This window comes from Drosophila erecta, unplaced genomic scaffold (assembly GCF_003286155.1).
Source record: "Drosophila erecta strain 14021-0224.00,06,07 unplaced genomic scaffold, DereRS2 tig00000021-arrow-pilon, whole genome shotgun sequence".
NCBI lineage: Eukaryota > Metazoa > Arthropoda > Insecta > Diptera > Drosophilidae > Drosophila > Drosophila erecta.
The window spans coordinates 2,757,190-2,781,386 of record NW_020825198.1 but is presented as its reverse complement, the minus strand read 5'-3'; the positions used below and the strand labels follow the sequence as shown (position 1 = coordinate 2,781,386).

At 46.2% G+C, this 24,197-nt stretch overlaps 3 protein-coding genes across 4 annotated transcripts in view; 1 reads left to right on the top strand and 2 right to left on the bottom strand.

Annotated features, from left to right (window-relative positions):
* The window catches only part of LOC6546285 (regulating synaptic membrane exocytosis protein 1), a 63,840-nt gene that overhangs the window by 35,645 nt on the left and 3,998 nt on the right, over positions 1 to 24,197 (top strand). The window contains exons 5-14 of the mRNA XM_015157985.2: positions 1,067 to 1,419; positions 3,847 to 4,095; positions 4,191 to 4,447; positions 4,508 to 4,762; positions 4,888 to 5,129; positions 9,844 to 9,968; positions 10,251 to 10,470; positions 10,636 to 10,700; positions 16,525 to 16,706; positions 16,917 to 17,653. Coding sequence (XP_015013471.1) covers positions 1,067 to 1,419; positions 3,847 to 4,095; positions 4,191 to 4,447; positions 4,508 to 4,762; positions 4,888 to 5,129; positions 9,844 to 9,968; positions 10,251 to 10,470; positions 10,636 to 10,700; positions 16,525 to 16,706; positions 16,917 to 17,653 — 2,685 coding nt within the window. The remainder of the gene's footprint in view (positions 1 to 1,066; positions 1,420 to 3,846; positions 4,096 to 4,190; positions 4,448 to 4,507; positions 4,763 to 4,887; positions 5,130 to 9,843; positions 9,969 to 10,250; positions 10,471 to 10,635; positions 10,701 to 16,524; positions 16,707 to 16,916; positions 17,654 to 24,197) is intronic.
* On the bottom strand, positions 20,015 to 22,006 carry LOC6546140 (organic cation/carnitine transporter 7). The gene is made up of 9 exons (XM_001971270.3): positions 21,872 to 22,006; positions 21,492 to 21,816; positions 21,307 to 21,428; positions 20,995 to 21,253; positions 20,831 to 20,932; positions 20,652 to 20,772; positions 20,328 to 20,602; positions 20,137 to 20,264; positions 20,015 to 20,078 (listed from the first exon to the last, which is right to left on the bottom strand). The coding sequence occupies exons 1-9, from the start codon at positions 21,903 to 21,905 to the stop codon at positions 20,017 to 20,019; spliced, it is 1,428 nt and encodes a 475-aa protein (XP_001971306.2). The 5' UTR covers positions 21,906 to 22,006; the 3' UTR covers positions 20,015 to 20,016.
* Positions 22,047 to 24,114, bottom strand: LOC6546139 (putative transporter SVOPL). 2 transcript variants are annotated; one of them, XM_026976837.1, is made up of 5 exons: positions 23,803 to 24,114; positions 23,412 to 23,736; positions 22,843 to 23,349; positions 22,230 to 22,762; positions 22,047 to 22,166 (listed from the first exon to the last, which is right to left on the bottom strand). In XM_026976837.1, exons 1-5 carry the CDS (start codon positions 23,840 to 23,842, stop codon positions 22,123 to 22,125), a joined length of 1,449 nt encoding a protein of 482 aa, XP_026832638.1. In that variant the 5' UTR covers positions 23,843 to 24,114; the 3' UTR covers positions 22,047 to 22,122. The 2 variants fall into 2 exon arrangements, with proteins under 2 accessions (XP_026832638.1, XP_026832639.1); XM_026976838.1 differs by having other exon boundaries at positions 23,532 to 23,736.

Below are 24,197 nucleotides of genomic sequence, written 5' to 3'. Positions count from 1 at the left end.
CCCAAAAGGATGCAGCTCTGCGAAAGTGGTCTCCAGCCAGTTGGCAAGCACCCAGGTTTTTGTGGCCAACCACAGTGAAGAGCTGACACATAATTTAAAAGCAGAAAAACTTGCAAATACTTTAATAGTTGCGCAGTTCTTTTATCTTTGCTGCCACCTAAGTGCTCCCTTGAGCAGGTAAAATCGCTTTTTAAAACAAAAAGGGAAAAGGTTTTCCTCGCCGGTTTCTCTCTAGCATTGTTTCATATATTTACCATGCCACTTTTACGGCTGAAAATGTCAAGCGTGACTTGCCAAAAGGTGAAAAAGCACGAGGTGCAACTGTGCGTATGAGCAATGCCGGGTGCACAACAAAAGACCGCCTTTGTTTTTGTCTCCTGACTGTGACTAATGCACCGCGACTTTTCCGGGCCGCATAAACTTTTCGCCATTTTCTCAAGGGTGCAATATATAAAACACACTCGGTGTATATGCATATAATCATATAACTGTGTGCCAGTTCTGTTTCTGGAAAAGGTTTCACTTCTTCGGGCGGTTCTTTGCAGAGAAAAAAGCACTTGGAATAAAAAATTAAAGGTTGCATAAGTGATTTTATGTAATTTATGAGAGTGCTTTAGTGGGACAAGTCGAAAGGCATTCAACACTAAACTTACGTGCTAAATAGGAGCTTTGTTTTAAGTATTTAATAAAAGGACGACTTTAGTCTACCAGTGGGAAATAATCCGATTTAGTTGCCATTTTGGGCATCGCGTTTAACGAGTAACGAAGGCTGTCAGAAAATTCCGTTTTATCCGATTATTGTTTTATTTATTGCATTTGCCTGCCTGTCGTTAGCCCAATTAGCAAACCAAACAAATTATGTGCGCTGACAACAATTTAAGCATAGAACAGAGTGTGCGGCTTCGGGGAAAATACACACTGCATTTGGGTCAGTCCACAGTCTGTACTAAAGGGCATGCAATCAGCGGAAAATCAACAAGTTTCCATTGGACAAGGGGCTGCATTCACTGGTTGCCTCAGTAATTGATTACATGGCCCTCCCGCTTTTCCGTTGTCTCTTTTCCAGTTAATAAAATGTCGCCACGCCCCTCTTTGGTGCCGACGGATGCGGATACCAGCGGCAGTTACGGCTCGCCCAGCTATCAAAGCCAGCAGCAGCAGCAGCAGCAGGACTACGGCAGCAGTCTGAATAACAACAATAACAACAGCGGCAGCGGTGGCAGTGGCGGCACGGCGACAGCGAGCGGCGGGGGAGGCGGGGCGGCGGCCAAGCAGGAGCCAGGACGAAGGGCCGGAGCCTGCCGGGTGTGTCTGAAGTCCTTCAAGCCGGACGACTACCACAAGACGTGCTTCGAGTGCCAGCAGCGAGTGTGCGAGGACTGCGCCAGCTACAGCAAGCTGGACGAGCACGAGGATGCGGTAAGTTGCCAAGTTGCCAAGTTGCCAGGCTGGCAGCCTGCTGCACCAGGATGAGGGTGCGGCATGGGCTGGCCAGGATGCACCTTCCGGGCCACTAAGCAATGCGCCATGGTCGCGGGCTCCTCGCGGCACAAACAAACACGGCACTTCATTAATAAGAAAAAAGTGCAGGGCGTTGGTCACAGAGTGAAAATATTTCCATTTAACATGGAAATGAAATATGCAGAAATATGCTTTTAAATGTTAGACCACACGAAAAAATCACTGAAGGTCAAGACTAGCTACCGCAATGGGTGGCATCTTTTAAAGCCTTGGAGTATTTAATTACTATTTTTAAAATCTCAATTTAAAGGTGCTTTTTTGGTGCTGTTCAAAGCTGTTAACTCGAATTAGGGAACCAAAGCCAGTTTGTATTTTTTTGCAGTGATAACGACTGCGTGGGTGGTGACCAGCGGTGGGCGGTGCGGGTCAGCGCACATAAATTAGATTACTGGCGGCGCAAAAGGGGTTCGGTGACAATGGCCAACTGGGCTTAACTGCGGCCTATTCATCGCGGGACATTAACAAGATAAAGGCCGAATTAACGAGATTAAATGGCATTCCCGGCAGCGGCCAGCTGCCTCCTCTGTTGCACTCCGCCGATGTCCTGTTCCGTGTGCTGTCGCTCCAACATCCTATCAACACTTGCCGCATAATGATCATTGATAACCACACCATGCAACATTGTCTTCACCCGAACTTGTGGTAATTTGTCAAGAAGCCACGCCAACGCCCTGAACATAAAATTTAACGTTTGTCTGTCAACCTGGCCACTTTGGCTAATTGAAATTGATGTTCATGGGCGTTGACTACAGCACACAACCATGGCCACAACCGCTTGTCATACCCACCCAGTGTAATTATGGGTATTCCGATGGAGCAGACGGAGGTGGAGTCGGCTGCTCGGTGTACTGTGGTCCCAGCCCTGGACACTTGGCGGCTTCCCTGCTGCAATAATCATTTAGAGCATGCCACACTGGCCACTAGCTGGGCATTCGATTGTTCATGAGCTCCAGATATGGGCGATGCCAAATGGGAATTTGATTTCAGTCGCACGGAGAAAATGGCACAATAGTTTATACCTCGAGTCCGGATAGCACTATGAGTATGCACTGCGAAAGATTATGCACTCTACTGATTGCCATGGCATTCTAAGTCCAGGCTGACATAACTAAACATATATCCTCGAGTGCTGACTATTTAGAATATATTTCCGTGCGTGTTGATTATTTAGGAATGTGGTTTGGCTTATTTGCCGCTTCATGGTCGACTTCCTGCTCGGAGCCCAGCTCTCACATCAAAATCGATTTCCGCCTGCCTTTGCATATGCGATGAACGCAGAATAAATCTTAAATTTTCATAAGCGTGCACCGTGCTTGGCTGCTCTTCGCTGACGTTGCTGTGGCAGCTGGGAAATAACTTTTCAGTCGATTTCTCGATGGGATCATGAACTGGCAGCCACACTGCAGCAACGCCGTGTAATTACGGCGCACGCAACTGCGGAGCACAGAGGCAATAAACCAGATCCGAGCTCTAGTTGCAGCTGTGGCGTACAGTGCAGCCCATGAGCATAGGTGCACGGAAAAAAGCCCCTCCAGAGTCAGTCTATGAAAGAAAAACATTGTCTTAAACTCCCTATGCATTATTAAACATTATATACAAGGTCTGCCTGAAAGCTTCGTAAATCAAGAACATTTTCTGGCGCATTTTTATGTGATCTCAAACTCATGCAGATTTCACTTTCATACCAACACGTTCGAGTGTTTACGCACCACAAATACAAACAATTTTGTTTGCCTTTGAGCCGAATTGTTGATAGTTGCAGTGGTTTTTCTCCGTGCACTGACTTAATTACAATGGCGGCAGCTTCCGCCAGGCAGCCATTGAATACGGGTGGAAAAAAAGGCTGGAAATGGGGAGGAAGGCACGAAAAGGACGTGGCTGCCACACATGACGATTGAAGCCGCCGGGCAAAATGAATCAGCAGCCAGGTGGAAATGTAACGAGCATTGTGCGGGCGTGCCGCGGAAAAAGGAAGTGGAAAATGCAGCGAGGCGGACTTGAGGGGATGCCGATGCAGGCGCACCTGTGTCCCCCCTTTCAAGTGGGGATGTGTTGGGGCAGGAGCGCCTGGAAGCTGGATTTTTGTGCAGCGCACGCGGGTGGGCGAAAAGTTTTGTTCAGAAAGTAATTAATATTTATTCGCGGTGCCCAGCATAATGGGTTTTCTTGAGCTCTGGCCGACCACTAATAAATATTAGAGAACGCCGTGTGCGTCCGCAAATAGATTCCAGAGTTAAGCGGGAAATTTTTAATTAGCGCCGCGCACACTGAATGCCGTGCTGCCGCAGCAATGGACATTGATTTTCCACCCTCTCGAACCCACAGACCATGTGGCGCTGCAGCGTGTGCCGTCGGAAAATGGCCTCGCGCGTGTGCATTCCGCAGGACTCGACGGACTCGATGCTGGACGTCCCGGTGCTGGAGGCACTGCAGCGGCGCCACTCGGACGCCAAGCTGGGCAGCAGCACGCAGACCCTGGCCCCCAGCAACGGAGCAGCCCTTGCCCCGCCGCGCAGTCCCGAGCTGCGACGCCACTCGGATGTTTCGCCAGCCTCGCTGAAGGAGTTGGAGCGTGTAAGTTGAAAATCGATACCTAGGGATGGAAATCGAAATGGAGTTGGTGTACCAAGCCCACAGTTAAATTGCAACCCACGTTAAATGTATTTTAGCAACTGAAAGGTGGCCGCAGCATGGCGCCCAGTCGCTCCAACAGTCCGCCGAGGGGCGAGGGCCCAGATGGACAGCCCCCCTTCGGTGCGCCCCTGTCGCGCATGCAGTCGCGGAGGGGGTCGCGGGTGGCCCGGCAGCACAGCTACGATGACGACATGAAGACCGGACCCGTGGGCGGCAGCATGGGCGGCGGTGGTCCGGCGCTGGGATTGGGTGCGGATGGAGCGGGTCTCGGCATTCCGGCCATGCCGCGCAGGTAGGAGGTTACTGGTAAGAGGTCAACGTAGCCAGATTAAGCCGCAATTTCCCCACGCAGGAAGTCCGCCTATGATGTGTTTGCCCCCGGGCTGACGCAAGGTGGTGCCACTCCTGCCACGCAGCTGCAGCGGTCGCCCGGCGAGGGCGGCATCATGCCGCCCATCCAGCTGCCCGGATCCAGACGACCCTCGTTCCGGGTGCCACATCCCTCGGAGGACATCCAGAACGACGACTCGCCCGGCTCGCCGGACAAGGGCAGCCCCGTCCTGACCGTCGACGATGACCGGCGGATGCGGCGACGCGGATCGCAGCTGTAAGTGTTTGATGCCATACGTTTAAAGCGAGCATTTCAGTGTTTGATTCACTAGGTTTAAATAATACATTTTAGGGTTTAAAGAATATGTTTAAGAGCACACCCAATACTATTTCATTTTCCAGACCCGATATCGCAATGCTGCAGAATCGTGGTGCCCTGCCTGCGGTGCCGCCCTCCTCGATTCCGCCGCCCATGGCTTCATTCACGGGCCCCAATCTGGAGGATTTGGAAGCGCCGCGACGGCAAACATCAATGGATGGCGAGGCCATACGCATCGTAATTCACGACGTGGATTCGGGGCCGATTTGTGCATCTAAGCGGCGCATCATTCTGCGCCGGGATCCCACGGACAAGGCGCACCGCAGTGAGTACAGAGCTTAGAGAGGAAGACTCAAGGCTTAGCCTAATGTGTTCCTGAAATGGCGTGGGAGTGTGTGGCCGTGCACTGCAAACAAATCAGGGGATGGAACCAGTGATCTGCACAGATACAGATACAAATTGTGCATCATTTCTTTTCATTTAAGCTATAAGGTAAGACTGAGTTCGGTTTGTTTGCCCACTCCATCCGGATGCGGTTGATGTCCTGCCCTTGGCACCGCACCGGAAATGGGCAAGTAAACAGGACTCATTACAACGTTTGGTTATGCTAATTCGCCGGAGCAGCGCAGAAGTGGGTTGTGGGCATCTCCGGGTATCTGTGTGGGTACCTTAATTCCCCCAGCAAAGTGCAGGAGCTATGGAGCGGCGGCTTTGGGCGGCCAGGATAATGTGGTTTGCTCCCCGTGGGCCTTAATGAAACCCAAAGCGGAAGCAGACTGGTAGCAGATTAAGCGACTGAGCGGATTTCATCGACATAAAGGCACCGAGAGCTCCGGATTCCGAGTTACGAGCTTTGAGTTCCCAGTTGCAGCAGCAAGGACACCCAACACACACACACAAAGGACATTTAGCTGTTCGGCATTGTTGGCGAATGTCATTTGGGTATGTGTGTGTAGGTGTGTAGGTGTGGGCCGGGGTTTTTATTCCCTCGCTTTGTTTCCTACCGACTGGCGATGTATTTTAATTATATGCATTTTTGTTGCATACCTCAAGGGGCCAGTCAGCAGGATAGCAGGCCAAATGAATTTTTAATTATCGACAGCGGACTTGGAGCATTAAAATCAATACGAAGCGGTACGTGAGCATGGGCATTAGGATTCAGCGTCCATTTAAATGGGGCACTTTCGCCCCATCCAATCGAATGGGAAATAGGAATGGGAATGGGAATGGAAAACTTTACGCCTGCTGGCCATAAATAATAATACCCCGAATGTTTGGCATATGCATGCATGCATGGCTGGCTCTCTTTTGGCCAGTTCATGAGCACATGCGGCAAAAAGTGGCCAACATCCTGCCCAGAAGGCCAGACGTGAACGAGAAAGCAACAATTTTCCCATCGACCCAGAACTGCAGTCTCGTCAAGGGCAAAGCCAATTTTCAGATTTCAGGCTGGTAACTAGAAAACAAGGGTTTACTTTTCCATAATTAATACTCACAGAAATTTCAATAAACGACTCTCATAATAATTGCACCCAACTATGAAGGAACTACTTAAAATAGCTCTCAAAACCACTCAATAATGCCCGTGCAGTCCGTGGCATTCGGTAGGATCTTGTGAAGAGCTCTTAACGAGCGCCTATAATACCAATAAAAATAGCTGGCCGCCCTCCAGGTTTTTATCCCACTTTTCCCATCGGTTAGCCACCTGTGCGACGTGCGCTTGCTAATATAAAATTTCAATTTGCATATCATAAAAAATGTCAATACCCAACAAATACGCACAGCAACCTGCACTGCGGGCGCATGGAATGTAGTCAGCACAGAACAAGCGATATCGTGAGTTAAGTCCGCTCTCAGGGACTTTGTCTTTATACTATATACTATATACCCCTACCTATACATACGTACGAGTATATCCATGCCAGTAGTGGCTGCTTAGCTCGGCATATTTGATATGCAGCGCAGCAAGTGGAATTTTAATGTGCTAAACCATTTCCTTGGCTGCTGCTGCTGCTCCTGCTGCTGCTGCTGGCCTTTGTTGTACCATACGAGCACACCTATCCGAGCACGGTTATCCGTATTCTCATCCTTAGGCACATCCTTGTGCCTGGCAGGGCGCACATATGCACACATGGCTTGTGGTTGAGGCAGCTGTGCTGCAATTTCGCCTTGATGTATTGACTGAGCTGAATGCCTTGTAATTTCGGCGCTGCGCCCTAAAACATGCTACACTTTTCGCGTTAACATTCGCAGGTGCATGCAGGTGAGCGTAATTAGCCGCTGCACTCGCATGGCTAATTAGGCGTCCGATGGCGATGTGTAATTCAATTGTATCCAGGCGCCATTTCGGCGAGCGCTTCAATTATGCATGGCTCCAAATGTTCCGATGGCAACTGTTAATTGCGATGGGTTTTGGCCAGGTGGGAACAGGGGCCGGCTGTAGCGGCAAATGGCGCTAAAACACGCCTAATGAAATTTAATACAGCACACACACACACATTTATTGGGGCGACTCACGAACCCCGTTTTTGGCATTGCGTGACCGCCTCCCCAGCTACAGGTGGCCATGTGCCACGCCCCATTTGGCCCACATCGTGGCCCTCCATAGTTCTCCGCCTCCCAAGTCTCTCAAAACGAGCCATAGCCCTAAAGCATCCTCTGTGAATAACATATTGAAAATTGAAGACCACTCAGATCCCTAGATTAGAAACTAGATTTTAAAAATCGAATGGGATCAGCTAACGACATGTTTCAATCAACGGGTGCAGGCGTTTTCTGGCTGCTGCCATAGGATGCACATCGTGATGCTCGAAATGGCTTATTAGCTTAGCCCACCGAAATCCTGACTGCCAGGACACGAGTAGTATCCTTGCTCGTCGCTTGCTCTGCTAGTTTAATTAAGAGACAATTTTTATAGCAGCTGATAGAAGCCACAAAATCGCTTACGCTCATGACTCCATGGCTCGGTTTCCCGGACAGGAGAAGGATGCACAGCTCCAGCGAGGGACTCGAGGGACTCGAAGGATGCAGGCAGGTGTGCATCGATTAAGTCGTTCGATGTGTGTCAGCTAAAAGTTTGCTCACTTAATGCCATTACGGGGATGCGGAGCATGTGTCTGCCGGGCAGAAAGGATGCAAGGACATGGCACAAATTAGAAAGTTGCCAAAGAAACGCTGAGGCGAAAGTTTAAAGGCACAGCTAAGGGATAGTTTTCCAATTAAAGTGGCTCAGGCCAGTTAAAGGGTACTAGCCTGTCTGCCTAAATAATGACCTACATACAAATGTTGATTCAATTTGCCAGCATGTTTACGGCCCTTGGCCAACAAAGGAAACGGATACCCAAAATGGAAATATGCCCCTGGAACTCCGACCCGCTGGCCATAAAGAACACACCTTTGTGTGGCTGTGCCGGGCGGCTTATTAAATCCCAATGATGGCCACATAAAAAATCGTTGGCCATCCGGCAAACAAATTGTATCATAAAAGCCCGGCCCGGCCAAGAATGGCAAATAAGCACGGAAAAGGCCAGCGGACAGTGGGCAGCGGGCCAATGAGACAAAGGACATGGAATACGGCCAAAACAAGGACCTCACCTCCACTCATGATTTTTATGACCAAAACGAATCGAAAATTTCACTCAGCTTCATGTTAAGTGCGGGCTTAAAGGCAAATGGCAGCACTCAGAGAGAAACTAACCCAAATATACTTAAATGGACACTTGAATCTATTTTCAAAGTAAGCACTGGACGTTTGGTATCAAAGAGACGAAATGGTCTTTTTTCATCATGTTAGCTGTAGTTTTAATAAATTAAAGTAAGCTACTCCTGGGCTATAAAGTATTCACCAGAGACTTGTGTTAGATCTTACATTTTTTTAAGTGCATCAATCGCGATGTGCGAAAACCGTGGCGTCATCGAATAATTCGGGCTTTTCCCCGCTGTCAGCAAAAGGATTTGCGTTTTATTTATATCGTTTTTATTGCAGTCTTAAGGCGAGGGTCGGAAAAAACTTTTGATTAAAAGACACTCAACAAACAGCGGGCCGTAAGAAAATGTCGCCTTATCCTAATTGGGTATCAATGCGCCTGAATCAACAGCGACGGCGGATGCGCAACATTTTATTGCATACTACCCAAGTTTGCCGCCATTTCCTGCGCAAAACTTGGACCTGCCGTGCTGTCCTTTCGTCCCTTATCCTTCGCCCTCCTCCCTCCTGCCAGTTCCCTGGAGATCTCACCTTGGAGACACAATTTCATTGTCATCGCTGCTCCCGTGGCTGGTTAACTTTCCTGGCCATTGTCTGCAGCCCGTCCTACGGCGACGGAAATCCGCTTTTCCAAGTTTTCGGTGCACAAATTGTTGAAATTAGTTTTCTGCGCCAAATGATAAGTACTTGAAACGGAACTGCAGGCCCCCGAAATTGCAATTAAATTAATTAAATTGTTTGGATTCGGCTAACGAAATCTTGCAGCTAGGAAACGCTTTTCACTTCCTGAAATCAATTTGTGAAACTCACATATGAAGCTGAAAATATACAACTGTAGCGATAAATAGTTATACTTTTCAGCAGAAATGTGCAACTGTGGTCACTTAAATTGTTATAAATGTCCGAGGGGTCAAGCTTAAGTTGGAGAATAAATTTGTGTCAAATTTGGGAGAAAGAAAAATACTGGAAAGTCCACAGTAGCGCACATTCATCTGCACAGCAAAACTCGCTGAGTTGGCAAAAAGAGAATCCAGCAAACAAACACAAACAGGGCGGGCGACATGGCGTATACGCAACGTGGGCTTCGCTGGGTTTTTCGGTTCAGCTTGCGACTTCTGTGGCACTGCAAAGTGCAAATGAAATCAACGCAAATTGTTGCCACATGCCCGAAATTTGTATCTGTATCTGCCAGTACGTGCCTAGTCGCAGTCCCCGATTTTCGGACCAGTTCAAGAGCCTAACTATTGATTATTCCGTCCTCCTCGGCTCATCGCCTAATCGCTCAGCGCGTCAGCCGGGCTCTTATTAAATCTGACATTGTCTACTCCCGCAGCACGTGGCTTTGGAATGCGCGTCGTCGGCGGAAAAACAGGAGCCGATGGCCGTCTGTTCGCCTACATTGTGTGGACCGTTCCAGGAGGAGCGGCCGAGAAGAATGGCCTGCAGCAGGGCGACAAGGTGAGTGTGGGTGGTGGGTGGTGTTTCTGGCCAGCCTGCCATGATTGGTAATGACCCAAAGGGTGGCAGAGTGCGGCCAACCGCGGTGCGCACTCGGCCAGATGGCAGTTCTAAATTAATAGCACATGATTGATGACATTCGACACGAGACACTGGGAGTACACAGTGAACAAAAAGACGCACTTTAACAAGCTACATTGCGCAACAAAGTATCCGCATTCGAGTCCAAAAGTAGGAAAGGATGAAGATATTAAAGTCACACCCTATTACTTGCATCAATAGATACTCGAATGGAATGGCATGTCGCTGATCGACCGGAGCTTCGAGGAGGTGTGCTCCATCATGGACCGAACCGGGGACGTAGTGGAGCTTTTGGTGGAACATGCCACGGATTTCCGGATGTGCGACCTCTTCGATGAGAACCTGCCGCCCGGCAATGCCGGCGGTCAGAGCGGACCTCGGCGATCCGGCGACGGACCCGTCGGACTGGGCCTCATAGCGGGTAAGTTCTGGAAATGGAAGCCAGTTGATTATCCTGTACATAATGTACCCAGCCATTTGATATATATATGTATATGTACCCTGCAAGTAAACATTCACATAATTTTCATTTGTTGCTCTCGTTTCTTGTTACTTCTTATCGCGACAAACGAATTACCGAAAACAGAACCCGAAACCACCACAGACAAATCACCAGCATCGCCAACTAGACGGAAATTACCAAAAACTCCGGTATAAAACTATTTCGTTATACTCATTTGTGTAAGAGAATCCAAGCTGCGGCAGCAGTCGAGGAAGTGAACATACTATATTATTAATTTAGAGATACTACCGCCTAATGAGAACACACCGAGCTATGAGCAGCAAGCCAAACCCAACTAAAACTGAAACTGATACTGATACTGCAACCATATGCATACGATATTAAGTAGCAGCTTAAGCATTGGCAGCAGTTTTTTCACACGATTTCAGCTTTCACAAAGTGCTCACGAAATGAATTGAACTCTTCGTACTTGATTGCAGCTTCCATGCTAAAATATATATATATAAATAAATACTCGTAACTCACCTTTTCTAGTCACTGATTCAACGATTTTCTTTGACCTTTTTGGTTTGGTACACATTCATATCCGATATTTACAGTAGCTAACCGAGTAATATACTTCCTGATTTCTGTGTTTCCCCTGATTTCATTTCGATTTGGATTTTAATTTTACTTTTGAATTCCACTACAGTTTATGATTACTAACCATGCGAAATGGCTAAATGTGTTCATTGCTATTCTTGTCATATAACCACCAGATGTACTTACATATATTTGTTTTTCGGTGTTGGTAGAACTTAGTGATTTCGAGAAACTACAAATATATTACTAACATGCCCAACTAACGTATGTAGACGGTTAAATAGCCACTAAGCGATTTACTGATAGGAGTGGATAGTCGAGCTAGCTCAAAGCAGTTGATACCGATACAGTCCGTATCGAATTGTTTTCGTTTCCAAGTCTGTTTTTCCTTGGTTCAGCCTTCTTCTTCGCGGGCACTCGAATTGCCCCGGGATCACAGTAAGAACAAAGCACCAACAATAGGGTTTTAAGATATTAAAGTTTTAACGTAACGTTCGTGTCTATGATATCTCGGCCCTCCGCTGGAGATTCACTCGAGAAGCGAATCAAATTTTGAGCTACTCCCCAGATCAAAAGAAAAAACAAAAAAGAAGAAACACCGCTTGTGTAGAACTTATCTTTAGGCTCTACGAATCGATACAATAATAACAAAGGAACAAGACCTACTGAGAATCACGAGAAGATAACTAATGTAATGGCTCGGCTTGGGCCAGTTATAATATAGTTTATAGATAAACCGAAATCTTTATAAATGTTACTAGTGCAAATTTGTAGCGAACAGAGTTTAACAATATTTGTGTGTGTTTTAAATGTTATTGACTTTATGATATATATATATATACTAACATATATGTAATTGTAAGCAAAATCGAAAACCAACCAAATTGGACAAAGCAAAACCAAAAGAAAACATATAGACGAAAATTAGTAGTTTGTTGTTGAAATGTTTAAATGTGTTTTTAAGCCAAAGTACCCGAGACACCTTATATCTGTATGGTACACGACTAAAGTCCGAGAGTTGTGCGCATTTGTAGACCCCGTACTCTCTCTATATGTCAGTCAGTGTTAGAGCTGTGTTTGTATATGTCAAATCGAAATTGAAATTGAAATTGAAACTGAAATTGAAACCGAAAACGAAAACGAAACTGAATTTGAAGTAGAAAGTGAGATGGGAAGTGAGAGCGGAACCGGAAACGGAAGTGCAGGCGAACGCTTTGGAGCCCACCTTGCATACAACCCGCATTCGTAATTAAGAAACACATTAACGAAGTGCTAAACGGAGGATAGAGATGAGTGTAGAATCACTTTCGAGAGCTAACTGAATTTACTCGCTTACCTTATAGCAGATGATTTGTAGCTATGTAACTCCTGTCAGATGGGTGATAACTTGACATTGATTTCGATCACGACACTTTGTATAGACTACCTACTTGTAATCGTAACTCGTAACTCGTAACTCATAACTCGTAACTGTAACTCTAACCTTATATTGTAACTGTAACTAATACCTGTAACTGAATTATGTACTAAATTTATGAGAAACCTTTACAAAAGTCACATGGGCAGGTGCGAAGGTCCCTGAAAAGAGCTCCCTGGGAGATGGAATTGTGAAAAACTGATGAAATTTTTTAGATTATCCGCACTAACCGCAGCTCGAGGTTGAGATATTTATTTAAATCCATGTGTATACATTTACAACTCAACGCTATACGATACTTGAATATATATCTATATACAACCAGTTAATAGTCACTAATGCGTGTATACCAGCGTACCGAAATGTGCTAGCAACCTAAATTTAACTGAAAAACGGCTAACAAAGAAATGTGAAAATAAAGTCTCTCTATTTAACTGCAAAACAAATCGAACATCGTGCAAACAATTGCGAATCTCTTGCCTGGACTTGCTTTATATCCTTTCGCAGCAGACCCGCATCTCCGCATCTCGCAGATCCGCTCAGCCATCTAGTATCCAGCATCCACCATCCGCCGATCCACCCAAATCAGCCAACCCCCGAAGCCATCAGTCAAATGGTAAATGAACAAAGCAACTCTATCCCAAGTACCCTGTACATTCAGCATACCCAAAGCCCAATGAATATACGTACCTCAGCCTCGCCTCTGTACAGTTTTAGCACCCAGTATATCAGTACATCAGTACCACAGTATATCCTTAGCGAACAAACAAACTATTATACTTGTAATAATATATCCCTGACCAACAAACAACCAGTGTAACATAGCTAGGTTCTATAAGATACTTTGTAAAGCCCTTCCCTCAGCCAATGATATGTATTGTAAAGTGCGCTTTCTCTTGTTTTTATGTAATGCTGCGTTATTTTCGCCTTGGTTCCATTTTATTTATTACGTATACGCCCTGTTTTCTCTCTCCTGGTTTCCTGCTGCCGCCACGCTGTGTCCCCTGTACACAATTTCCACTTCCACCTCTCTGTCAATTTATGAGCTTTTGTTTGGCTTTCGCTTAGCAAATGTTTACCTTTACTTTCGTCTCGATTCTACCGCTTCGTTTCGTTTGGTTTGGATCTGTCTGTTCAGTTTGGCTTTGCATAATACCCGACTACTCTTTAATTATGCCGCTCTCCCGCAAAATACTATATATATCTGTGAACCATATAGTGCCGTAATTGTTCGTCCTCCGAAGAGAAGTCCTGTACCATAGATATTAATACATTAATACACACACTTTCCGTAACGAATCCTTTCAGTTTGCATTTGCTATCCATCGAAACAAAAGCTTATTGTGCGCTAATATATAACCTGATGTTCGTGTTTAGATAGAGACGATCAACCCAGGTTTTTGCTACCAGAAATACCACTTTGTGGTAAGAACCAGGGTCAGAAACCAGGGTACAGAAAACAGAGACACAACACCAAACACCATTTTCAGTTCAATTCGTTTGGTTTGCCTGATTTGCGATTCCATTTGAGTTCGTTTCCTCCTAGATTCCTTGAGTACATCACTTGATTTGTTTGCATTTTGCCTAATTTGCATAAGCCTACGCCTAAGTTTGACTAGCATTTAGTGGCTCTTGAATCTTAAACCGATTAGCATTTCTCCTAAACGACTAAACAACTAATATCACTTACGAATATACTATATAGATAACAACATGTGCTGATTGTATACAAACTCAATTTTCATTTCCTGTACAACCAATGTAACCCCAGCTGGCACGAGTTATGGCTATAAACAAAAAAATACCAATGAAAACAGTAACCAACCAAGAATCAAGACCTCAAAAAGCGAGGCGAACAACAACCGAAAACCGAAACAATCTAAATATATGTACAAAATTAAAACCGAGAGTAATACTACTGTCATTATTTAAATTGATGGCAGATTGATTGACCCTAGAGCTGTGCTGCTTCCACGCGACTGATTGATTGATTGATCTGTTGAATGTAATCAGTTAACCCACAATATGCATACGACTTTTAAAAGTATAATCAATTCGATTTGAATTTGATGCAATAAGACTTGTCTTTGTTTCCTGCTCCCTCCCCTGTAAATATCCTATCAACGTAGCATATGGCATCTGTAATAAGTGTTTAATTCTCTGTATATATATGTATATGTATATGTATATATGTTTTTGTGGCCCACCTAGCTGTCTATGTATATGTCTCTCCATTTACTGGCATGCCTCTGTTTATTATTCATACGCAACTTTTGCGGCAAACTTTTGTGTCACTTTGAGTTATCTTCCAGAGAAAAAAGGGGGAATTGCGGTTGCCGAAAACTTTGGATCACACTGAAGTGCCCCAAAAGCAACGGGCAGGTGTCAAGTGGGCGTGTGGGTTTCCCACTGCGGGGGAAATCATCTCCCGAGGGAACCCGGTGACTTTTGTCTTGGCGGACTTGTCAGCAACAGGTGCTGACGTCCTTTAATTGACAGCTGGGAGGCATAAAATGCTGCGAATGCTGGAAATGTCGAAAATTAGAAAACTTTGAACAACAATTCAGCCCTGTATACCGTTTTTTCGCCTTTTTGGGGGGCCCTCGTCATTATTATTATCGACTACGACGACGAGCCTCAAAGTTTTCAAGTGCTTAAGCTTTTATCGCCGGCGCCTGCCTGATGCCTGATGCCTGATAAACTCCAATAATCCAGCCAGTACATGTGCCTGCTTACCTGTAGATAAAAATAAACATGCCCCACCCCCACTTATAAGACAGTCGCAACACGAATTCGATTTCCACAGATGAAAAGTGTGCGGCATAATGTAATATTTCTCCTTTTCGCTCGTAAAAAGTTGCCGAGCAACAGTTCGCAGTTTCCAAATACACACACACATGCACGTACACACACACACACACGAGTGTGCTTCTATGTGGGCTCCATTTCCGCTCGCAACACGTTATTGCAATATGGCGGCTTCCGCTGCAGATCCGCCATGGAGAAAGTCAATTCGGACGTGTGGTTGTTGCTGCTGCGCATGTACACGCCATGAATATGTTATGAAGCCACCAACTTACCAACTACTAGGACACGGCAAAAAATAATAAAACCCGAGGGGAATTTACAGCAGCCGATTGAAATGCTTTTGACTGGCAGCGAACAATGTGCACCTCAAATACATAGTGGCCTAACGTTTGGAAAACATGCTTGCAGTTCAGTTTTAAACTAACTCCATATCTATATGAAAACTTCCATTTCCAAATTTGGTTGTCAGATTAGTTGAAAGGCTCTTAAATCAACTGAATTGCGAGTTGAAGGGGGCAGAGTTGACGTTTTTCTTGGTGCACACATGCCACACACAACTACAGCAACAATCGCAACCTTCATGCGCAACTGCACCGCAATGACTTCCGTTTTGGGGCATAGAAAACGCTAGACAGAAGGCCCCGAGCAGATTGCATTTGCGGTCCGCTTTGTTTATCTGTGCATGGGCATGTGTGTATTTTGCCTTTTGTAAATAGAGAGCACATGCACATCGTTGTTCCAGTGTGCGAACATCATAATTTGCATTATGTTTATGTGCCTGCCTTTCAGTTTCGCCTTTCGTATTTGTGTTTGCCCCCAGGGGGATGCGTTGCAATTTAACTGGCATGCTGAACCCTCCACGCCCTGCCACCGCCCCTTCGTTCTCACTCGTTTAATTAGTTTTATTTACGTTTTGATTGCTTTAATTTGTTGTTCAGTTATGTACACACACATCCGAGAACACAACAAAAAACAAAAAAAAAGCGAAACAAACACGCAAATTTTCAGAGAGCAAGAAACCAGCCGAACAACTGTAAATAGGCAGACAACAAAATGCTTTTGTTTAGGCTCTAGGCTAATAAATCTAGACTTTGCCATATCTATATATATATATTCCTAGCGATTGTTAAGAGTTGAATAGCGACAGGCATTCGCAGGAGGAGCCTTTGTGATCCGTGAACTAACGAGCTTTTTGGTCGCCACAGGAGCAAATTGCCCGCGAGAAGCTGGTCACCGGAAGGGTCCAGATCCAGGTCTGGTACCATGCGGAGCGCAACGAGCTGGTCGTCTCCCTAATGGCCGGCGATGACCTGGCATTGAGGGATGAGGCCTACGGACACGGCAATCTGCCCGAGGCCTACGCCAAGGTCCGCATTCTGCCCAAATGGTGAGTAAAAACGTAATGGTTCCTGCTCGGGCGCCATTGCTAGATTGATTGGTTAGATTGATAGACTTGGGAAAAGAGAAGCATCCGGAAATCACTAGGGTTTTAAACACAACGCTATTTAGTCCACTGCATACTTTGCAGCACTTGCTGAAATTTCATACAACTTTCAAACTTCTATTACGGACTCCTAAATTTTATTTCCACCTGCAGTGGCGATGGCAGCGTGCAACAAACGGAGGTCAGCCGACCCACCCAGAATCCCATTTGGAACGCCACACTGACCTTCGGCCATGTGAAGGCCGACACCTTGATGGATCGCTACATAGACATTCAGCTGTGGGACCTGGTGCCCCACACCGAGTCCATTTTCCTGGGCGAGTGCAGCATCGAGCTGCAGCAGGCATTCCTCGACGACCAGGCCATCTGGTGCCGCTTGGAGGACACCAAAGGACTGCGTGGCATTAGCATCAGCAAATCGCCGAGTGTTTCGCCACGCGGCTCCATTGCAGCCGGCGCAGGAGCACCTAGTGGCGATGTGACCCGGTTGCTGCGCCGCGACTACAATATGCAGCGCTCCAACTCCGATGATGTAGACTCCATCGGAGATGGAACTTCGCTGCTGCATCCGGATCACGCCTGGATAGCTGGCTCGCGACGCGGTTCCTCCCAGTCGGAAACCATGGAGGTGGAGGTCTACCAGCTGGGCAAGGACTTCTCGCGCTCATTGCCGGGTTCGCGTCGATCGAGCTTCCAGGATGCCGAAAAGAATCGGCTGGAGGAGGACGCCATGGCCACGCCGCCCACCTCCTATCTGGTGGGCCGGCGCCGTTCGTCCGTGGCTCGGCGCGATCCGGATGAGATCTTGAAATCCTTGAAGGCTGTCCGCGGCGAGCTGGGGCGCACCATGAGTCTGGGTACCGAGCAGCACAAGCGCATGGGATCGAGACGTGAGTAGGGGGAATAACACTGAAAACAAATAGGTTGACATAAGGTAATGCCCAAGAGCACCAAGCGATTAGCAAAATTAAGCGATTGATTCAAGTCTTTTCTAATAGAAATTCATTTAGTTCCTTAATTTCTCGAAGAAGGATCCCTGCTCGGGTGCCAAGTTAAAATAAAACTTGTAATCACGATTAGTTATGCTATGAGCTAAACGCTCTTGAGAAGTATAGTATGTCACCGAAATGGGGAGGGGTCTGAATTGCTAAAGGAAATCTTTTCAGTTAGTATGATTATCCGTACCACAACACCGAGATCTGAGCCACTCACTGCAAGAATCTCTTGCTGCCTTTCACCTCTTCTATCTGCTATATTCCTGTGTCTCTTTGCATTTCCTTTGATACCCACTAAACCCCAACTGTGCCTTGCTGCTACATGCTATGTGGACACCCACTATACCTGACACTGCATCTTACACATATGAATCTGCCACTGTCTCTATCTAATAACTTCTTCCATGTCTTTCCCCATATTAGCCACAATATCGGTGTCGCATTATCAAAGCTTTGACACACCCTACACAAACTGGACAAAACACTAAACGAAAGCCCAGCAAAGCCACACAAATCTTAATTAAATCCAATCCAAAATCAAGTAAACTATGCATAAAGCACTAACTAAAGTCACTTATTTAAAGCCCTCAGCACCTGTCAGTTACTCGTAATTCTTTTCCTTAATCTAACCTAATGAAAAGGGCTCACTCTCGAGTGGGCCAACAAGCACCACACTGCACCACCAGAGCAACCACAAATGGTAGAGAACAGAAAACAGAATACTTAAAACCGAAAAAAACTGAAAAAGCAAAAAAAACCTTTTAAACCCCTTTGTAAACTAAACAAGAAATCCAAGAAGAACGTAGAAATACCTGCAAATTGAGCTTAGCAGCAAGTATTTAACAAACATAAACTGCAATAAAGCAAGAACTACAGTATGTACCACACTAGAAACACCACCAAAACATCACTCACCACTGGTAAGAATGCAAAATGAACTTGAGTTGAGATTGAGTTGCGTTTGGCATTTTGGTTTCTTCTTTTTCAACCTTAATTAGCGCCGTAAACCTGGAGTTCTCGATTCCAGCTAGCTCTGCATGCAAGCCACCTAATTAACGCCCAATTTCACACACAATTACTTAGTTGTAGCCGTCTATATACGCTCGCATGCATGTTATCCGAGCAGCGGAAAGCCGAAATCTCATTACACACTCATCCAGGCTCACGTGCTGCTTGATAATCCACTGGAGGACACCCGGGTCTCATGAAAACTTCTCGTCTGCGGCTGGGGCTTATTTAAGCTTATTGATGCTATTTTCGCAGTCCCGAAAAAGTTCCGAAAAAAACACAGGACAAAGCCAGAAACTCGGAGTAAATGCGTGTTTTAAATGCAAAGCTCGGCGAGGGAAACCCCCTTATTACCTGTTGGCTTTGCCACAGTTCGCCGCTCTCGTAAACCCTTCAACGCCCCGTCGAAATAGCTGAGCCTTGAAATGAACTTTTCAAAAGCAGAAGCGGCGCAAATGCGAAATATGAAAACTCACAGCCACAGAAGGCAGACAACAGAACTTGGCCAAAACTCGCATTTCCCAGAGCCACAAACAAGCCGTTAAATATGAAAATAAGCAGAGTCGCTGTCTGGGAAAAGTCCTCTACACACACACACACCCATATATATGTATGTATATATACCACATATGTACCATATATATACAAGCTGTATTCGGAATTGACGGCTCCATTCTCGCCGGGGATCCTTGCTGCCAAGCTGTCCCTATTGTAGTGCCAGTTCAGCAAAAAGCTGCCCGTCTTTGCCAATATGTTTTTCTGCTTCTCGCTTCCCGTTTTCCTTCCTTCACTTCCATTCCCTTCGATTCGATTCGATTCGATTTTCTTGCTCGACAGTTATTATTAAGCCGCTTAGCGATTGCCTCGTCTTCCGTTTCCGCTTTGCCTTTTACGCACACTCATATCCGCTGGGCTCGAACACACCAACACCAACAGGGAAAAATCCACTCAGGACTATATAAACGCAGCTGTCGCCAAGTTTATTTGACGTTTATTTTATTTTCGGCTGGTGTACAAAAATATTTGAACTTTCGCCATAATCCTTTTTCCGTTCTGAGCGCAGGGGCACATCAAATTTGTACTGCGTGCTGTGCGCCCAATTGATTGAATGATTGATGGCCCGATTGGCAGGACTGATAGGGAAGAGCCACAAAACCTCAAGTAGTTGCGCATATCATGCATACCATTGCCAAACGAACGAATTCTGACTTTGAAAAAGAAGCTCATATATAAATGTATTTACTAATTTATTAATTTGAAAAGCTAGAGTGTTGATACTCGGTTGGTAGGCAGTACACAAGGATGCCGGAGACTAGTAAAATTGAATTATCAATCATAACATTATGGTTGTGGGTAAAGTTAACGCTTACCCAAGAGAAATACAATGAATGTATTAAAGGTAACATAGCAGCTGTGCGACAAGGTATATCCAACATACACACTGGTTAACAAAATCCCGGACCGACCTGTCATCGTGATTAGAGCAGCGGCCTTGCCCCTGGAAATCAGCGTGGAAACTCATATTGCAATATTCGAGGGAAACGATGGATGGATCGCTTACCTGAGATGAGTGGGTACGAGATCTATGAGCAAGGAACTTGCCAACCTGACGCTGCATAGGAGCGGATCGATTATGGCGAAGAAACTAATCAGTATCATGGTGGAATGCACCATAAAGTTAAGGGCCACGCATCCCAAAATGGAAATGATCACAAAGGCTATAATCACCACTCGACGACTCAGCCAACTCAAGACAACACTGGTGACTATAAAAACGCCGAGGACAACGCATCCGTGAATCATTGGATCCGTCATTTGCGCATAGGTCAGGATGCACTGCAAGAAACAGGGAGTAGAAACGGTTCGAACTGCACTGCAATCGTACCTCTGTTTCGCCATGCGACTCTGTACCAATTCCTTCCAGGCGATCGCATAATGGCACCATCTCTTCGTAGGTTGCCGTAAGAACCCTGATTCGCAACACCCAGATGGGCAGAGCCAAACCTCTTAAAAGGAAAGGGTAGAGATAGAAAAAGGGCCAACAACTTGCCAGTTTGGACTTACAGGCCCGTCAGGGTAAAAAATATGATGAAGAAAAACCACATGATCTTGCCATGTTTTACCAATAGCTGTTTGGTGCCGTAACACCGTCCGCGCATCTCGGATCTGGCAACAAGGATTAGGAATGAGTTAGCATCCCAATACTGTGTCAAAAACTGGATCCTTACGCTAGACGCAGGCGCGGCTGGGTGAGCGACTCCACTCCCAGACTCTTTAGAGTGACCTCCTTGCCCTTGTTCATTCGGCAGACCCTTTCCATGACGTGCATGGCCTTCTCCTGGTTGTCAATCGACAGATAGTACTTCGGACTCTCGGGCAGGAATATCAGAAGGATTATTCCGATGATTCCGGGCAGCTGGTTGCACACCAGCAGGATGCGCCAGCCACTGGGCTCCATTCGCTTGGACAGCAGAGCACCGGCCAGAGCTGGAGGAAGGAGAAATCTGCTCATCTGAAGATGGTAGTGAATCGATTCTTACACGGCACGTAGATCATGCTCATCCCGAGGGAATAGCTCATAATGGTCAGCACCCTGGGTCGCAAGGAGATCTTCGTGAATTCACTCAAGTAGGTCATTAGGCAAACAACTAACGCCACAATGCTAAGCGTGGAGGGAAATGATCAAGTCAAATGATGTAGGATTGGAGTACTCGGCTATACTCACAAGAAGCCACCCACTGTCCGCATGACCAGGAAGCCCCAAAACTCCGGCATGAAGGCCGAGGTCAAGGAAGATATAATAGCGACGATACCCGTAATTCCGATGATCTTGCGTCTGCCGTACGAGTCCGATAACTGGCCCCATATGAAACAGGATATCATCTGGGCCGAGAAGTTTGCAGCCATTAACCAGGCCAACCGCCTGTCGTGTATATGCATTTCACAACTTGCCCCTGCGATTACTACTCCGAATCCCAGTTGCTCATTGGTCATCCAAAGCTGCAGTATAAAGCAGCAAAATAACATGATGAACTGCATCTTACCGAAACCTGTCAGAACAAAATGATCGGGTCACAGAAGCATCCGAGGGTGCGCAGCACTTACCCAGCTTGGTGAAAACCTCATCTATGTCACTCATCTTTGCTGCTGGCTATCAGCATTTCATTTCGCAAAAAAAGGCTTACAACTGGGTAATTTTGAATGTGCATGAAACATAAATACAGATTGCTAGACTATTTCCTACCGTTATGGTCCTCAAAAAAAGGTGGGACAAATAAAATGACGCTTACGATATGATCTTTATTCAAAAACTTCTCGTTATTGCAACACGGAACAATTTGGACGAGCATACAGCATTACACAATGTCCCTGGGTTGATAGAGTGCCAAAACGACGCAAACTGCGGAGAGTGAAGGTCTTATGAAATCGAACATTCGGCTTGGAGGACCCAGGCGTCACATACTTGCCAGACAGATGGTGAAAATGTTGAAGGTTACATCGCAGGTGACCCTTATGAAGAGCCCAACCATGGTGCTGCCCAAAACGCCACCAAATCGCGCCAGTGATCGAACCATACAGAGTGCCTTTCCGCGCAAATTGACGGGCAGGCAGTCGACTAGCACCGAGGTGGCCAGCGGGATCAGGACGCCAGGCAGCACCATCATGAGCACGAAAAAGATTAGCACGATGGTCGGCTGCTTCAAGATGTTTAGCGCTATGCCCAGGATAAATGAAATGAAGATGTGCAGCGCAATCACATACTTCCGGACCATGAAGTGCACCAATACGGAGGCCAGGATAAAACAACCAATGTAGGTTAACCCGTAGTAGACCGGATCGATCAGGTTGGTCATCTCGTCGTTACACTGTGCCGCCGAGTCCGCATCCTTGCGACTCATAAATGTTGGGTTATTATTGACGAGGTCGCATAAACGGTTCGAGCCCGAGTTGTCCATGTTGCGGATAACCGGAAACCAGATGCCCAGTCCAATGGACCTGCGTAGTTAGGCAAACTCGTTAATAATTCGCCACTGCGAAAATAAAAAACAAAGACGTGTGCACTTGATTTCACTTACGTGAAGAATATCCCAAAAATAAGCATGAGGCAGATAAAAAACTTGTAGACCTGAGGTTTGGTAAAGAGCAGCTTATACTCGTACCACACATTCTGCCAGAAGCCTCCCTGATCGACCACGTTTGATGTATCTACACTCAGAGTTATGTCAATGTCCTCCCACTTTTTCCTGTTCATTCGGCATATCCACTGAAGGGCCACGAGGGCCTTGTCCGGCCTATTGATGGACACAAGAAAATGCGGAGTCTCCGGCACCAGACAGATACCGACCAGGGCCAACCAGCCGGGAATCATGAATATCATCATCAGGAATCGCCAGGCCCGTAAATTCAAGGAGCTGCTGAGGTCCACATGCCAGTTGTAGGGCAGAATAGCCATGGCCACCAGTGGACAGTAGATCAGCGCTAGTCCCTGCGATTGGCTGCAAATGGCCACAGTAATTGGTCGCCACTTGACGGCGTGGAACTCCGCCAGGAATCCCACCTGCAAGGATGCAACCGCCGAGAGGCTGTAGGAGATATTGGGAGTTGCTAAGACATTGTACTCCATTTTGTTGTCCGTGCCACATACAAGGTTCCCACGACCACTCGTGCCACAGAAAGCGAATAGAGCTCCGGCATGAAAGCAGAGATCATCGAGAAGCACAGGGCTCCTACGAGTGCCAACCGGATAACGAACTTGCGGCCGTACCTGTCCGCCAGAAAGCCAATGAACAATCCGGAGGCTACCATCCCGCCCAGAAGGGAGTTGGCCAATAGGGTCTTCTCTTCGTGTGAGGTATCGAACTCGCAGGAGGTCAGCACCACGAGATAGCCAGCGGTCATGGACTCAGTTACGGAGTACATGTACACGAAAAAGCTCACCATGAAAATGATCACCTGACCAAACCCATAACCTGGTGAAAAGCGGCGGTTATCCTTTTTTTGCATATTTTTTTATATATTTTTAAATGTTCTTTTACCCATGGTTAACAGGGCAGTGTCCACGTCTACGGCGGGCATCTTAAGAATGCAGTAAACTATCTTTGCGAGATCAACGAGAAATTTCTAAAAACGCAATTAAAAACGACTCAATTTTCAAATCGTAAATGATTTAGATGTTGTTTAGCTGCATGCTTTGTTCAGTGTAGCATTTCCTTTTTCTTAACTTAGTCCTAGTCCTGCAAAACCTTTCATTCTAATCTGCCAACAGCCAGTGATGGGGAACTCTGATTGGAAATTGAAATGCTCAACGAGATCTTAAGTAATCTAATATTTCCTATACCATTAAATTCGATTTTTAAATTTTCGGTACTCTATGGAATATTTTAAAATATTATATTATATTAGACAGATTACTTAAAGCTGCATGTGACCC

What these genes read in the sequence shown, in the direction of transcription:
- LOC6546139 (XM_026976837.1), bottom strand. Translation starts at nt 23,842, where the DNA reads ATGCCCGCCGTAGACGTGGACACTGCCCTGTTAACCATGG. An exon ending in ATTTTTGGGATATTCTTCAC is followed by an intron (nt 22,763 to 22,842) that starts GTAAGTGAAATC and finishes CTAACTACGCAG; the next exon opens with GTCCATTGGACTGGGCATCT. An exon ending in TTTCACCATCTGTCTGGCAA is followed by an intron (nt 22,167 to 22,229) that starts GTATGTGACGCC and finishes CACTCTCCGCAG; the next exon opens with TTTGCGTCGTTTTGGCACTC.
- LOC6546140 (XM_001971270.3), bottom strand. Translation starts at nt 21,905, where the DNA reads ATGAGTGACATAGATGAGGTTTTCACCAAGCTGG. An exon ending in GAGCATGATCTACGTGCCGT is followed by an intron (nt 21,254 to 21,306) that starts GTAAGAATCGAT and finishes TCCTTCCTCCAG; the next exon opens with CTCTGGCCGGTGCTCTGCTG. An exon ending in AGTCGCATGGCGAAACAGAG is followed by an intron (nt 20,603 to 20,651) that starts GTACGATTGCAG and finishes TGTTTCTTGCAG; the next exon opens with TGCATCCTGACCTATGCGCA.